We start from the raw sequence: 14464 nt of genomic DNA on the forward strand, positions 1-14464 counted from the left end.
ATCCGCCGAAATTACATGCCCATTACCACAAGACGAGAATGAAACCCTCAACTGGTTTGCGTAGAAGGTGCTAGGGCCTGAATCCGGTGCAGCTGCCGCCAGAGGGTGTCAACACGTGTCGCCTTTACCGGACCTGAGCACGAGCATTAATGTATCTAGCTGCGCTATTACTTGCGGCAGCTCGCGATTCGCAATACTGTAGTTGGGGTGTTTGGCTGATTTGTGCCTAGATTCACGGGTCTTGGGGCTTGTTGTGGGATCTACTGATGCACTATAGGATGAGAGGGAACGGCGACCTTTCAGAATGAAGAATTCTTTCTCGTTTGTGCATCATGCTGCATAGTATAGACTGTAGTCAGTGGCAACCAGTTGGATACACTTGTATGTGTTACTCTGGAAGCTGTTATGTGGCTGGTCGAGCTTGTCGCTGGCATAACTGTAGAATCCTATTTGGACAGCCTTGGACAGCCTATGTTCAACATGTCGGTGACGAGTTGGAAGTTGTGGGGAAAAGTCGATTAGTCGGAGTACGACGCGATATACAACAGACGTGGAGTCGATGGTGATAGGGTGGGTCGTGTGTTAAAGCAACTGCATGTAATAACGATTAAATCAAGAATAGATCTACAACATAAGAGCCAAGAAAGATGTATACTGGGTATGTATGTACAACTGCAAACATGGAACTAAGGTATTGGGGAGAAACCGGATTAATTAAAAAAAAAAAAAAAAGAAAATCATCCGACCTATCAAGCACACATGGCCCAGGCAGCCTTTTCAACGGCAACAAATCATTTCAAACCTACAATGCGTGCAATCATTCCAAGTTCAAGCCCCGTAGTTGCAGATACGGCGCAGCGTTGTTGCTGCCCGTGTGATAGAAGTCGTGCCCGTTTTCCGCACCTACTGCTGACTGGTAAATGAGAGCTTCTTGGGGCCATTCATCGATTCTCCCATTGTCATGTGTACCTGGATGTGTTGGCTCAGCGTGGGCTGTGCCCATAGCCTGGCCGTTGTTGTGGTTCCATCCCTGATGGCTAGGAGGCGGCTCTCGTCCCGTTAAGGGCTGTTCACCACTAGGATATCCATATGATTGAGATTGGGCGGGGTTGTCGGCCATATCAAAACTGAACCGGATATCACGGTCCGCGCGGGCAGTAGTCGCGATGGAATCCAATGTGTTGTAGTGATGATCATCGAACTCGGTTAGAATGTTGGTAGACTGTGGCTCCTTGATGTGAGGCACAGCAGAGTTAGGCTTCGGGATAGAAGCGGCAACCATATTATTGTCAGTGGCATTCCCAAGTTCATGCGGCATAGACCCGGCTCGGTCGCCGAGGTAATTAGCCGCGGGATGAGTAGTCTCTACCAGTGTCACCCCAGCTGGAGAGCGAGGAACACCAGCGTCAATGTCCGGATTCATTGTAGACTGTCGGATGCTGGTGCCCATGGTGCTTCCAGGCTTGGAAACTCTGCTCATACGATGCTGAGGCAAGTCCGCAAATAGGCTATCGCCGTCCAGGTCACGAATACTGAACTGAGCAATGGTTCGCAGCTTCCGGGTAACCCATGAGGCGAGAACCTTTCCGCGCTGTTTCTCGCCCAGACGAGAGCGAGGGAAGTCACCGTGGGAGACGAATGCGACAATATCCGCAACAACTTGGTGCTCCATGAGGATAGCATCAACAATGACGGGGACCAGGGAAGCTAGATAGGCTTTGCGAGTTACCTCAACAACGACAACAACTAAGCCACCGGCTTGGAAAATAGCACTGAAGATATCTGATTAGCGTCGATGTCTGATTTGAGAAAAATGCCATTCACTTACCATCCTCCTTTCACGATATTACGGTGGCAACTCTCTACAGAGTTTTCAATGTCCATAGGGAAGTGGTTGAGTCCGTTGACCTCGAAGGTCTCGCCGATGCTGCCAAGGAGGAAGAGTACTTGCATGTCAACTGGCTGTCCACCAGGCCCGATCGGCCGAGTAACGGTGTGAAGGAAACCTAGATCACCAGTACGGACATAAGGCACGCTAGGATCGCCGTCTGCAACTCTGCCGTTCAACCGCTCCGCGTCAAACTCTTGTTTTGATTTGTAAAATCCCTGAGCACAAGCGTCGGACTGAACCCAGATCTCACCGTACTCTCCAACGTGCGCAAGAGTGCAGGTCTCGGGGTTCACAATCGCAATCTGTGTGTTAACTGGTACCATACCCGAGTCTTGCAGCAAAAGCGCGGTGGGATCGGCATCAGGGTCCACGGGGTAGATAAGACCTTGACGGAGGCTTCTCAAGTCAAGCCATAGCTCGATCGGCTCAATGCACATGTATGACCGTGTGGTGACCATTGGGTTGAGAACGTGCGAGTAAATGACGTTGATTGAGGTACGGTCCAAGCTGGCGTTGGCGAAATGTAGGCGTACCTTTCCATCTGTGCGACCGGATTAGCTTCTCTTCATATTCGTGATGACAATGACACACGTACAGATGTCCGTTCTAGGTCGGCCCTCTGCGGAAATCATGAGGTTTTTTAGTTCTTGAAGCTGGAAGCCCTTTCCAGCCATAGCACTCATCGCGTAGTCCAACATCTGACTAGTGGCGTAAGTGTCCTTGATCTTGTACCTAGCAAGTGTTACGAAGAGAGTCATTGGGTTTTGAGCGAAGTCGACTGGCGAAACAAGGTATGTAGGAGCACCTGGGGTCAGATGTTAGGATGGAAATCTTCATAGAGTAACAGCCGACTTACCGACAAAAATGCCCATCAGACAGGTGTGTAGGAATCCGAGACCAAGGGTACTTCGGACGCTTCCAAGCACTGGCCTTGAGCTTGTCATTTGGCAGGTTTCTTTTTGAACCTTGCACATGCCCATAATGGTTTCATGGGAAATTTGAACTGAAATTCTTCGCTGATCTGGGGTCCAATATGTCCAGACCAGAGCGGGCTGGTTGGCCTGGAGCCAGGTATCCTTCACAGTATAGCCGAGATCACGACATCCGTGGGACTGCTTCGAGGGCTTTGTGGTGTTGTAAATAGCAGGCACACCAATGCGAAGAACTTGAGCGGACTGCTTGATATGCTGCGACACAAGCTTCTGCCTCATGACATGGTCAACCTCGGTGTTAACGATGATGGCCTTGACATCGAAGTCGCTGATGATGTGCAAGAATGCAGGGGCATCTTCTGAAAGACGGTTTTGATCAATAGGAGCCATCGGGATGACAACTGCACCCAAGCACAGACAAGCATGAATGGCATAGATGTATTCCTCCGAGTGAGTGTACATCAGCACGATATGATCTCCTGGCCGTACCTTCACCTTGTTCTTTAGGTAGGTTGCCACTGCAGAGACTTTTAAGTCAAACTTCTTCCAAGTGACGCCCTTTCCTTCCTTCCCACGGCCATCTATAGAGCAGTAAGCCAGTTCTTCGGCTTGGCGGGAGACTCGCCATTGAAGAAGATCGACAATGGTCTTGAAGTTGTTCAGTGGGGTGGAAGTCCGGTCATCCATCACCACATCGCGATAATCCACACCCGAGTATTGCTTTTCCTGATAAGCAAGCAAGTCTTGTCTTGATGCGAGAGCAATAGGGGACCAAATCCCACCCTCGGGGTCAACACCGACGGGCAAATTCATCACTGATCGTTCAACTCCAAACTTGACATGCACCGCTTGCAGCATACCGGACTCGAAATCTTTGCGACAGAGCATGTTACCAATTTCTTGTCTGCCGTTCTTGGTGACACGCGGCAGACTGTTCGGGGCAGTGAGTAGAACACAATACACCCGCAGATGATGCTCTTGGTACAAAACCTCCATACACCTCTCGGCAAGCGAATCAAGCAGAACCGAGTCAAGCTGCCTTGGTGGACCGCCGGAAGTTGTTGGCGCCGTCGAGGCCGAGTAAGACTCCAAAACAATAACCGGAAGATGTTCTTCATTGACAAACACATCAAATGCAGTACAATCATGAATTTTCGGCACCCTCTTAAGAATGCTAACAGTTAGATGTTGAACGAAGAAGTATCGATGTTCCACAATCTCTTGGCCGTGCTCAACCCACTCAACCTTTTGGCGGAGACGATCCTCGTAGAGACCAAGCACGAAAAGTCTGCCCTCAATCACACACCCGAGCAGACCAGTGCGCAAGAACTCAGGCTCCACGAGTATCGGGGTCGGGTTGGGCTCTTCAAACTTGTAAGGACGAGCGTGAAATATGGCCTCTGTGTGTTTCGGCAATGCCCAGAAGCCACCAGAGAGAGAGGGTGAATCAACCCAAATCTCACCGATAACATTTGGCGTACAGAGGAGATTGGTCTCCGGATCGACGACGGCGAGAGTTGCGTCTGGAATTGGGTAGCCGAAAGCGCCAACCCGTACAGCATGCGGCATACTGCTTGCGTACTTTCGTGCATCCTCGCCCATAGCCAGTACAACAACTTCATTGCTCTTCAAGGCCTCTTTGTCTAAAAGAACTTCACTAAGCTCGTTCTTGGGGCTCTGCTTGATCGTGGAAACTCGTGACCCACCGCCCAGAAGACTGCTTCCGAAGGCAGTCTTAGTCTCAGATTTGGTTAGGCTTTCGTCTTCCTTCTTAGAATCGTCACGACTGGCTGGGTCCATCTCATGGGTCAAAGCACATCCCATTCGCTCTTCACCACCGAGCCAGTCACGCATACTAATGACCATACCTCCATGTTCTGGCAAACAGAGCATCGGAGCCACAATTTCTCTAGCCCGTGGGTTCCTCATTGGACGGAGCCATCTGTCAGCCAGAATTTCATGGAACTCAGGGTCGAGAGTAAGGGTATCGATGAGACAGATCTTGACGCTGCTGAAATTGGGTTCGGAGTTCTTCTTGAAATGTCTTGTTGACATCGGATCTTGCTGGTAGTTGTAGGTGGCGATCTTCAAACCGGAGTAATCTGTCGCCATGACCGATGCCTTGTACTTGGTGATAAGATGGGCATATAAACCGGGTGTTTCTACCGCCCGGTCCTCGTGCCAAACGGTTGTGTGACCACCGTAAACGGTAAAAAGAATGGCTATGATCATACCAATTCCTTGTCTCGGATCAAGGTAACTGATGATAGTTTCTCCCTTAGTGGCATACTGCTTGGCGTTTGACTCCGCAGGAACCGTAGAAATGATTGCACTCAGACATGCCATTTGGTGCATGATAGTCCGGTGGCTCATGACAACACCACGCATATCACCCGTTGGGGCCCTTGCAAACTCAATATAGGCCAGGTCAGGGACTTGCAGTGCAGGCGTATCATCCTTTTTCTTCGGGTTGAAACTGCCGAACTCATTCGTCTTCCACCACTCAACTCCTCGTGGCCAACTGAGTTTTTGTGCTGTAATATCGCGTTGGAAGTTCTTCAAGTTATTCTCGGTTGTCAAAGCTAGATGTGCTTGGGTTGAGGTGAGCACGACATTAAGACTTGTGTAGTCATCCAGACTGTTGATAGGTACGGCGACAACTCCTGCAATAAAGCAGCCCAATAGCGCCACAGCGAACTCGATAATCTCAGCTTCGCGGTAGATAAGAGCAACGCGATCTCCGCGATATAGATTACTCTTATCACGAATGACTTGAGAAACTTTCTCTGCACGGCTAGATAACTTTTCCCATGTTATCGATGCCACCTCCTTGCCCTTTGCATCCAGCACCCAATATGCTGCCTGCTTGGGGTGAGCTCGAGCGCGATGCCGTAAGACCGTGGGAAGGTTGTCAAAGTTGGACATAGGGATATTTTTGTCGTGCGGATCGTTCAATGCGAAAGGAATCTCCCGAGGTTCGAGGGGAAGTAGATGCTCAATTGCCGGTCCATGCTGAAGTTCCGCCGTGGCGGGCATCAATGGCGGAGCCATATTTGCTGTTGGCGAAAAGGCTTCCCCGGACTGAGAATAGCGGTGGAAGCCGCCTCCATAGCTATCCCTATAATCATCATGCTGTTGGCCCGCAAAGTCGGAAAAGTAGCCTTGTTGGGAATCAAGCATTGTTGAGTGTCGCGTGGGTCCTCCAGAAGCTGGATCGTAATGTGCTACGCCGTCCTCCGCGTACTCGGGTTGGGCGTGTTCGGCGGGGGCATACTCATGAGGATATTCCTGATCGTACTCCTGAGGATATTTCTGACCGTACTCCTGAGCATACTCGGGCTGAGACATATACTCGGGTTGAGAATTGGGGTTGAAAGCATAGCTCTGACTCATCAAAGTTGCCGTTCTGGAGGCATCCTGGCCTTGTGGCCCTGGGATTGGGGGTTTAGGAAGGAATAGAGAGTCGTAAGAGCCCCCTGAAGGCGCGCGATCATGGGCTTGGAGCATGCCTTCTCTGCTATGAGACCCCAACGATGCCTGCGACTGATCCTGTGGATGTATACCGGGACCTTGACCATACCCGACGCCTCCGCTGCCCTGTGAGCCATTGTAAATGCCTGCGTACATGGGGGAAGCGATGTGTGGCAGAGCAGAATCTGCGGTTGGCGGGCGAACGCTCAAAATGGCCGGCGTGGCCCTTCCAGGGCTGGTTGGGGTTGCATCATGGTCAAGACCGGCCTGTTGATTGATCTCAAGGTGCTTGTTGGGACCGAAATATTGCGAGAGCAGGACCGTACGCCGCTTCTGGTATCTTGTTGCTGTTAGTTCTCCAATTTGTCTGTTGGTCTAAACAGCCCCTGTCGAAAGAACCGTATCTATGACACGGAACAATTGGCTTGTGACATTGCTTGTGGCCAGGGATGGTGTAGCAAATCAAATCGCTTACCCTTTCTCGGTGATATCGCCCTCCTGTCATGGATCATGCATAAGCAAAAGGATACAACAAGTGCACGGGATGTACAAACCTCCAACTCCCGATCTAGGTTCCGCAAAGCGGCCTGGATCTCGGGAGACTCTTCCGCCATTTGGAAGGAGGGTCGGGAAGCCTCAATTCGGGGGAACTTGTCAAAAGCGCGGGGGAGGGATGGGAGGGGTATGTAATCAAGGACACCTCATCGCAATGAGCGTCTCGAGGGCGCAGGAGAGGGGTGGCAAATTTGCCAACTGCAGCACTGATAGCCGCTGATTGTATTTACCGGGGTGTAAGTCGATCAACAGTCAATCCGTCGTATCTCTGCTCTCCGCGCAAGACAACGTCACCCGCCAAGGCGGTCAAGTGAGCCGAGAGCCTGAGACATGCGATGGAGAGACTGCAGCTCCATACAGGTGTGACTGTCTCAGTTATATATAGAAAATTTAGAGAGTATTCTACATCAAAACCATGAAAGCCTATCACATCGAGCTCCGACAAAAATTGCGGCGGTTCAGACACTATCTGACTTGGATGTATCGCGCGTCCTGGTCCATGCTCGGAACTATTGGGAATGAGACACCACTTTACATCAATTTGGGACTGGGTTCGTGTATTCAGATGTAGGATTTTGTTTTGGATTGCACAGATGTAGGACTAAAATTGAATGCAAGGCCCAATGTACTCAGTAGAGTCAGTAGAATCAGTAGAAAACCAGTGCGATCAACATGGGCATGGGATTATTTTGGTTTTCCCGGTGTCTGGTGCCGACCATCTTGAAGATTCAATCTTCAGGCAGCAAGGCAGCAAGGCAACACGGCCAAAGTCATGTGATCTCCACTCTCAGCCTACCCTAATCACATGACCCCCGCACAACCTAAGCGAGTCACACCAATTTCTTTCTTGGATACCTGGAACCTCATCGACGTTCAACCACCAAACGACAACCCGGTCATTTTCCCACGAACCCCTCCCGCACAGTCAACATGTCCGACAACGGGGACGTCGAGGTCGCTGCCTTCCCTGTCCTGCCCAAGGAGGTTCTGGCCGAGCAGGGCAGCATCAAGCTGTTCAACAAGTGGAGCTACGATGATGTTGAGATCCGGGACATTTCCCTGACGTGAGTCTTTCTATCAGGTCCTCTACGCGCCGAGTGAATTCCTGTTGTGTGCGTGAGAATATATTCAAACGAGTTAAAATGGTGGAATGGCAAGACTTTTCGACAACTTGAAGGGGGATATCGAAATTCTTAATCGGAGGAAACACAACACGCCATGGGACTGGTTTTCTCTTCGCACACAGCAGGAAATCGACAGCGCGCGCAAGGGCCGGCAATTGCGCGACTATCAGGTTTACAGAGGTGCTGACCCGCCATCATAGCGATTACATCCAGATCCGCTCCCCCGTCTACCTCTCCCACTCTGCCGGTCGCTATGCCGCCAAGCGTTTCCGCAAGGCTCAGTGCCCCATCATCGAGCGTCTCACCAACTCTCTCATGATGAACGGCCGCAACAACGGAAAGAAGCTCCTTGCTGTGCGCATCGTCGCTCACGCTTTCGAGATCGTATGTGCCGCTCCGACCGTTTCAACCATCCAACTCAGACACTAATGTTCAAATCTACCAGGTCCACATCATGACCGACCAGAACCCTCTCCAGGTTGCCGTTGACGCCATTGTCAACTGTGGTCCCCGTGAGGACTCCACCCGTATCGGTTCCCAGGGTACCGTCCGTCGTCAAGGTATGTGAAATCAGTCTTCTTTCGCCACCTCTGAAGTTGAATGCTAATTTCCTTCTAGCCGTCGATGTGTCTCCCCTCCGTCGCGTGAACCAGTCCATCTCTCTGCTCACCATCGGTGCCCGCGAGGCTTCTTTCCGCAACATCAAGAGCATTGCTGAGTGCCTTGCTGAGGAGCTGATCAACGCCGCCAAGGGTTCCTCCAACTCCTACGCTATCAAGAAGAAGGATGAGCTCGAGCGTGTTGCCAAGAGCAACCGGTAAAGGGGTTGTGTTGGATTTGTTCTCCGTATGGTCCTCTGTTTGCGTATACTGGAGTGGACGGGGGTTTAACCGGGATTCAGTGGATTCGCATGCATCTGCAAGGCTGTACATATTGTGATACAGTCAAGGAGGAAGCACGATCTTAAAAGGGAACGCATTCGGACGGCTTTCTTTGTAGTTGTGATGCGATCATGAAGACCTTGGGTCGTAAAGAGACCCATTTCCTAAAAAGAAAAAATTTCTTTATTCTCGTTTTGAATGGATCTAGCAACAATAGATTGTAGAAGAATTATGATCCAAATGTCTAATGTTTATAAATTGATACATGATAGTTCTAGCCTAAACAGATGTTGGATATTGCCAAGGTTGAGATTTTCCATCGCTTATCGATACGGAGAATACGGAGAAAAAAAAGTTTCGGATCTTCAACATACCTTTTCCCAACCACCACATTCCTGTTTCTAACTTCAAAATGGTCAAAAGAAAGCTTGGAGCCTTGGAAAAGGTCGAGGCTGACCTGTATGTCCATCTTGTCTGAACCGATGCGCCCCTGATCAATCGATCAGAGGCTTCAGTCCGCGAAGCTAACACCTCTTTGCGATCCTCAGGCCCAATTTGCAGCACAAGATTCGCAGAGATCCCAAGTAAGTTATATGCCGAGATCTCCTGTGATCTGTTGCATTCAGTCGGGGACTAATTGTCGCTTTGCGCTATTCAGGTCTTATATCGAAGATTTCCGCGCCCAACACTACCAATATGAATCCCATCGTGAGATTTTCATGGCGGCACCCTCATCCGCTACGGATACCGGTGTGATTTCTCTTCGTGATCTTATCGACTTCATTTCCCATGTGGCCGACTGTTACCCAGAGATTTGCAAGGACTTCCCACAGCAGCTCATTGACATGCTCTTGCAGCATCACCTAGTGTTGGAGACAGAGTTGCGGGAGAAGCTGGTTGGAAGTTTAGTGCTCTTGAAGAAGAAGGAAATTGTGGATTCAGCAACGTACGAAGACACACTTTTCTCATTACTTCCCTACCATTGATTTTTAACCACTACTTCAGGCTGCTTCACACTCTTTTTCCTATCCTCATTTCTACACCTAGCAAGACCCTACGGGCTCTACTCTTCCAGAAGATCCTCTCTGAGCTGCGAACCGCGAATTCGAAGACCACTAACCACAAGCTGAACCGAACCATGCAAACCGTTCTCTTCAACTTGGTCGTATCAGACCGCACATCGGCTAAAGGCCTGTGGGCGATCAAGATCACCAGAGAGCTTTGGAAGCGCCAAATCTGGACTGAGGCTAAGGCCGTCGAAATCATGAAAGAGGCAGCCTTGTCACAAAACGAGAAGATCATCATCGGTGGAGTTCGTTTCTTCCTCGGTGGTGATAAGGAGCGCGAGGAATTGGAGGACGAGGACAGCGACGAAGAGATCAACGTTGGCCAGGTCAAGCACCAACTTACTATCAACAAGAAGACCAGAAAGAAGGCCCGTGTCGCTGAAAAGGCCATTAAAGCGGTCAGGAACAAGGAGCGTAAGAAGGGCAATCCTGCTCCCCTCAACTTCTCCGCGCTTCATTTGCTGCACGATCCCCAGGGATTCGCGGATAACATGTTCTTCAAGCATCTCCAAAACGGCAAGTCTAAGTTGAATCTGGAGCAAAAGCTCCAAGTGCTACAGCTGGTCTCCCGCCTGGTCGGCTTGCACAAGCTGCACATTATGCCACTTTACTCCTACTTCCAAAAGTTCCTTACACCCCGCCAACCTTCTGTGACTTCATTCCTGGCATCCCTAGCCCAAGCCTCCCACGATTTGGTGCCGCCTGATGTTCTCGAGCCTCTGGTTCAGAAGATTGCAAACGAATTCGTGTCCGAAGCATCTGCAGGTGAAGTTGCGACGGCCGGTCTGAATGCCATCCGTGAAATTTGTGCTAGACAGCCTTTGGCTATTGAAGAAACTTTGTTGCAGGATCTCGTCATGTACAAGAAAAGTAAGGATAAGGGTGTCATGATGGCCTCCAAGGGTCTCCTCAGTCTTTACCGTGATGTTGGCGCGCAGATGCTGAAGAAGCGTGACCGTGGTAAAGAGGCCGCAATGAGTCTGCGTGCTGGCGAGAGACCAGAGAGACGTTACGGTGAGCAGGCGGCCGGCGAAATTGAGGGCCTGGAACTCTTGGCCAAATGGAAAGACGAAGAGCGCCGTAAGAAGAACATCGAGAACGGTCTTCCATCTGATGCCGAAGACAACGAAGAGGAGAATGATGAAGCCGACTGGGCAGCCTGGAACGTCGAAGATGACGAGGACAGTGATATCGATGGAGAATGGATCAATGTCGAGGAAGATGTTGACATTGTGCTGAGCGACTCCGAGGATGAAGGCAAGCCGGCATCAAAGAAAGCCAAGCAGGACGAAGAGGCCAAGAAGGATACCGAAAAAGAAGCCGACGCCGAAAAAGCCATTGATTTCATGAAACTGGCTACCACCCGCATCCTTACGCCAGCCGATCTCGCCAAACTTACGGAGCTTCGCGCCCAGGCCGCAGCCGATGCCACTCTTCCGGGTAACAAGGGCCGTGTCGCTGCTCCATGGACCTCCCGCCATACCGATGACCCATTGACCGCTAGCGAGATTGAGGGTCTTGCTGCCCTATCTGCCGCCAAGGCTACTCGTGAGGAACGTATTGCTCATGCCAGGGAGGGCAAGACCGACCGGTCTGAGCATATGAGCAAGGAGGCTCGCCGCAAGGAACGCAAGGAGGAGCAAGGCAAGAGTACCACCAACAAGGAGAAGGCTCGTAAGAAGAACTTCCTTATGACGCTGGGTAAGGCGCGCAGTAAGAACAAGAGAAGTTTGGTGGAGACCCGTGCTGTGCTTCGGGCTCATGTCGATCGTGGCAAGAGAGGTGGACGCAGAGGAAACGTTGGCCAGTAGGCCTTTTATGTCTTTTTTTTAAAAAAAACAAAACCACAATAATGATTTGTTATCTCCAGCACATTACTTTTGTCATTTTAGACTCGCAGGATAGACTATAGAGAGTATACACTACCCTCTTGACAGCCCCTTGTTTTCCTGCATTCAAAACCTATCGATCAAACTCCGTGCCTAAAAGCATTCCGACATTAAAGATGAGGAATCATTTAAAGTCCAATCAACTGTACTTGATTGGTTTGCAGACGCGCTAATGAGTGGGGTTTAAGATGCGATCAACGCGTACCGCGTTAAGTCCCGTTGCCTGAGCAGCCTCGATTTTGCTTTTTTCCATTTTACTTCCCCCTCGACACTACGTCACTCCCTGGATATCTTGAGATACTCCACGATCTGAAATCTCATACGTCTTTCTATCGTTCCAAGACACATCCCTTGTAACGTAAACCCCCGTTTCCAAAATGCCTTCCATCAACCGCCCGATACCACCCAGCAACACCGACTTGTCGAAGCGACGACGTTTCCAACCTCCCATCACCACGTTCTTCACATCTGCCACAGAACCAGTGTCTTCAAATACACCTGCAGTATCTCACCACCATCATTACGCTGCAGAAACCTTCTCTGCCCACCCCGTTGTGCCTGCCAAAGTCCAGTCCTCTCTTCTATCCGTCGGAATGCGGGTCCGGAAATCTGTCGCAGACGGATATAGAACCCACATGTCTAAGACAGAAGAAAAGGCCCCACTCCCTGCAGCTGTCACTCAGACCCCTGGTGCTCAACGGTACCATGGCAGCAGACCCTCTGAGCTGTCGCCGTTTTCTGGCGCCGATAAATCTTCCTTTGGCCATGATGACTACCTTGTCACAGATGACGGCGACGCATACTCGATCCCGCCCAGCAGCCAAGACTCAATTGTGTCATTGCCCTTGAGCGGTCAAAAGCGGGCTTTGGAATTCGATGGTGATATTCTCGTCGGTGAGGATGCCGATGATACATTTGATAATCTCGGCACATCCTGGCGGAACAACTCATCTGGGCGAACCATCCGGTCTCCAAATGTGGGTCGTAGTCGTCGTATTCTTGCCGTGCGTCACAGCAAGATTGAACAGCTCACTATGGACATGGACGACTTTGAAGAAGCTACATTCCTCCGCCGCCGTGAGGAAGTTGATGCGGAGGATGTGCGGATGTACGGTGCTTGAACTAGTGGTTCTCGGCATTTCAGTTTCCCTTGCGAGCCACTGCATGGCATGCCTCAGTGTCTCCTTGTTGTTTGGCTTGAAAGCGGTTTGGTTTCTTTTCCCCAAACTCGCATAATACCCAGTGTTGCTCTCATATGTACCTGTTTTTTTTTTTTTTTTTTTTTTTCATCTGCCGAGCAGTAAATGTTCTTTGGTTTGTTGATCATTGGCTCCTTTAAGATCCTAGTCATTTGGCTTGTGGTCAACTGCAAGGCCTGCTCCAACAGAAAATACATGTCATACTACACCCAAATCACTACCAGATAATGAGACTCATTTTGCGTACACAGCAACAGAATATCTTCCTACCTCCTAAGATGAAGTCCCTCATTATCCATGTCCCAATCACCAACCTAGCAATCTTGCCCAGTATACTCGAATCTTTAAAAATTTTGGAAGTCGGAGCGGAGTATGACAATCCGATAGTTTCAATAGAGTCTTCTTTTCGGGAGTACGATAGTGATCCTCGTTGAACAAGGTCATGGTCTCCTTCAAGGTCGTGCCGACCTGAACATCGACGTCATCAAACTGTCCCAACTCCATATCTAGATCTTCTTGCATCTCCTTGAGTGAGTTCTGAGTAATTCGATATCGAATGAAAGGATTGATCCAAGTGTCACAAGAGACCATTTACGCATAGAGGTGTGAGAGTAGAGAAGAATAGGTACGAACGGATGGAGTGACTCTCCCCTTCCGGTTCGTCGCCGCTTTTGCTCACGGAGCAGCGAAGTATGTGATGTGGTCCATGGATGCTATATCAGGCTTCGCTGAAATGCCAAGGAGCTTTTTGTTTTTTTTTGGGGAGTTTCCTCTGCCTGGTCAATGTTCTGCCGCACCACGGCGACGGTGATGGGTTCATGTTATTCTCATAGGCTGATGATGTGGGAGTAATGTCTGAGGTTGATCTTCAAAAAGAGCCAGTACCTTGGGGAAGACCCAAGTCGTTTGTTTCGTCATCCATCAACGCGACCGAAGAACCTCCGATTTTCGTCGAACGTTTACTGTGATTTAATTTCTGATTCCCCCGTTCCGGTCGTTGGCGAAATGGACTCTGCAACACATGAGCCTCGTTATTTTCTCCAACGCCGGTCTCGGTAACTTCAAGCCTTCGAGCCTAACCATCCTTCCCATGATGACCTTCAGAGGCTTGGAATCCAAGGATCCCAAGTCGCGACGGTAAATGACGAAACCCTCCTATTTGACCCTTGCTTGTTCCATCCACCCCCAGACAGAAGACAGACTCCTCCAGAAGTATCCGGGCAACCCCTGACCCCGAAGAAATCGAGAAACCACCTAGGCTGAGGCTAGTTCCAACTTGCGATGAAATCTTCGAAGATCACCAAGAGGAGGATTCAGACCCAGAAGAACTCCAGCAAGCGGTGAAGTCTCAAATCGAGACCCTTCAAGACTTACAATATGGCGAGGACTGGTACATGCAAGGCCTGTCGAGACACGATGATATGTGCAGGCAGTTTCACACGTCCAGAAACATCC

General features: G+C 50.2%; 4 protein-coding genes across 4 annotated transcripts; 3 read left to right on the forward strand and 1 right to left on the reverse strand.

Moving 5' to 3' along the window:
- Positions 1-817: 817 nt before the first annotated feature.
- On the reverse strand, positions 818-6908 carry Pdw03_6052 (AMP-dependent synthetase/ligase; the record flags this gene model as incomplete). The annotated part of the gene is made up of 6 exons (XM_014683050.1): positions 818-1772; positions 1829-2432; positions 2487-2696; positions 2748-6634; positions 6770-6792; positions 6849-6908. 6 exons carry the CDS (start codon positions 6906-6908, stop codon positions 818-820), a joined length of 5739 nt encoding a protein of 1912 aa, XP_014538536.1.
- An 871-nt stretch (positions 6909-7779) lies between these two features.
- Positions 7780-8794, forward strand: Pdw03_6053 (40S ribosomal protein uS7; the record flags this gene model as incomplete). Its single annotated transcript, XM_014683051.1, has 4 exons — positions 7780-7913; positions 8174-8357; positions 8419-8533; positions 8592-8794. The coding sequence occupies 4 exons, from the start codon at positions 7780-7782 to the stop codon at positions 8792-8794; spliced, it is 636 nt and encodes a 211-aa protein (XP_014538537.1).
- Positions 8795-9266: 472 nt separating this feature from the next.
- Positions 9267-11732, forward strand: Pdw03_6054 (SDA1; the record flags this gene model as incomplete). Its single annotated transcript, XM_066101238.1, has 4 exons — positions 9267-9313; positions 9403-9438; positions 9513-9800; positions 9860-11732. The coding sequence occupies 4 exons, from the start codon at positions 9267-9269 to the stop codon at positions 11730-11732; spliced, it is 2244 nt and encodes a 747-aa protein (XP_065958178.1).
- A 455-nt stretch (positions 11733-12187) lies between these two features.
- Positions 12188-12931, forward strand: Pdw03_6055 (Ribonucleotide reductase inhibitor; the record flags this gene model as incomplete). The annotated part of the gene is made up of 1 exon (XM_014683053.1): positions 12188-12931. One exon carries the CDS (start codon positions 12188-12190, stop codon positions 12929-12931), a length of 744 nt encoding a protein of 247 aa, XP_014538539.1.
- Positions 12932-14464: the final 1533 nt, after the last annotated feature.

The sequence above is a fragment of the Penicillium digitatum genome, chromosome 6 (genome assembly GCF_016767815.1).
Source record: "Penicillium digitatum chromosome 6, complete sequence".
Classification (NCBI taxonomy): Eukaryota; Fungi; Ascomycota; class Eurotiomycetes; order Eurotiales; family Aspergillaceae; genus Penicillium; species Penicillium digitatum.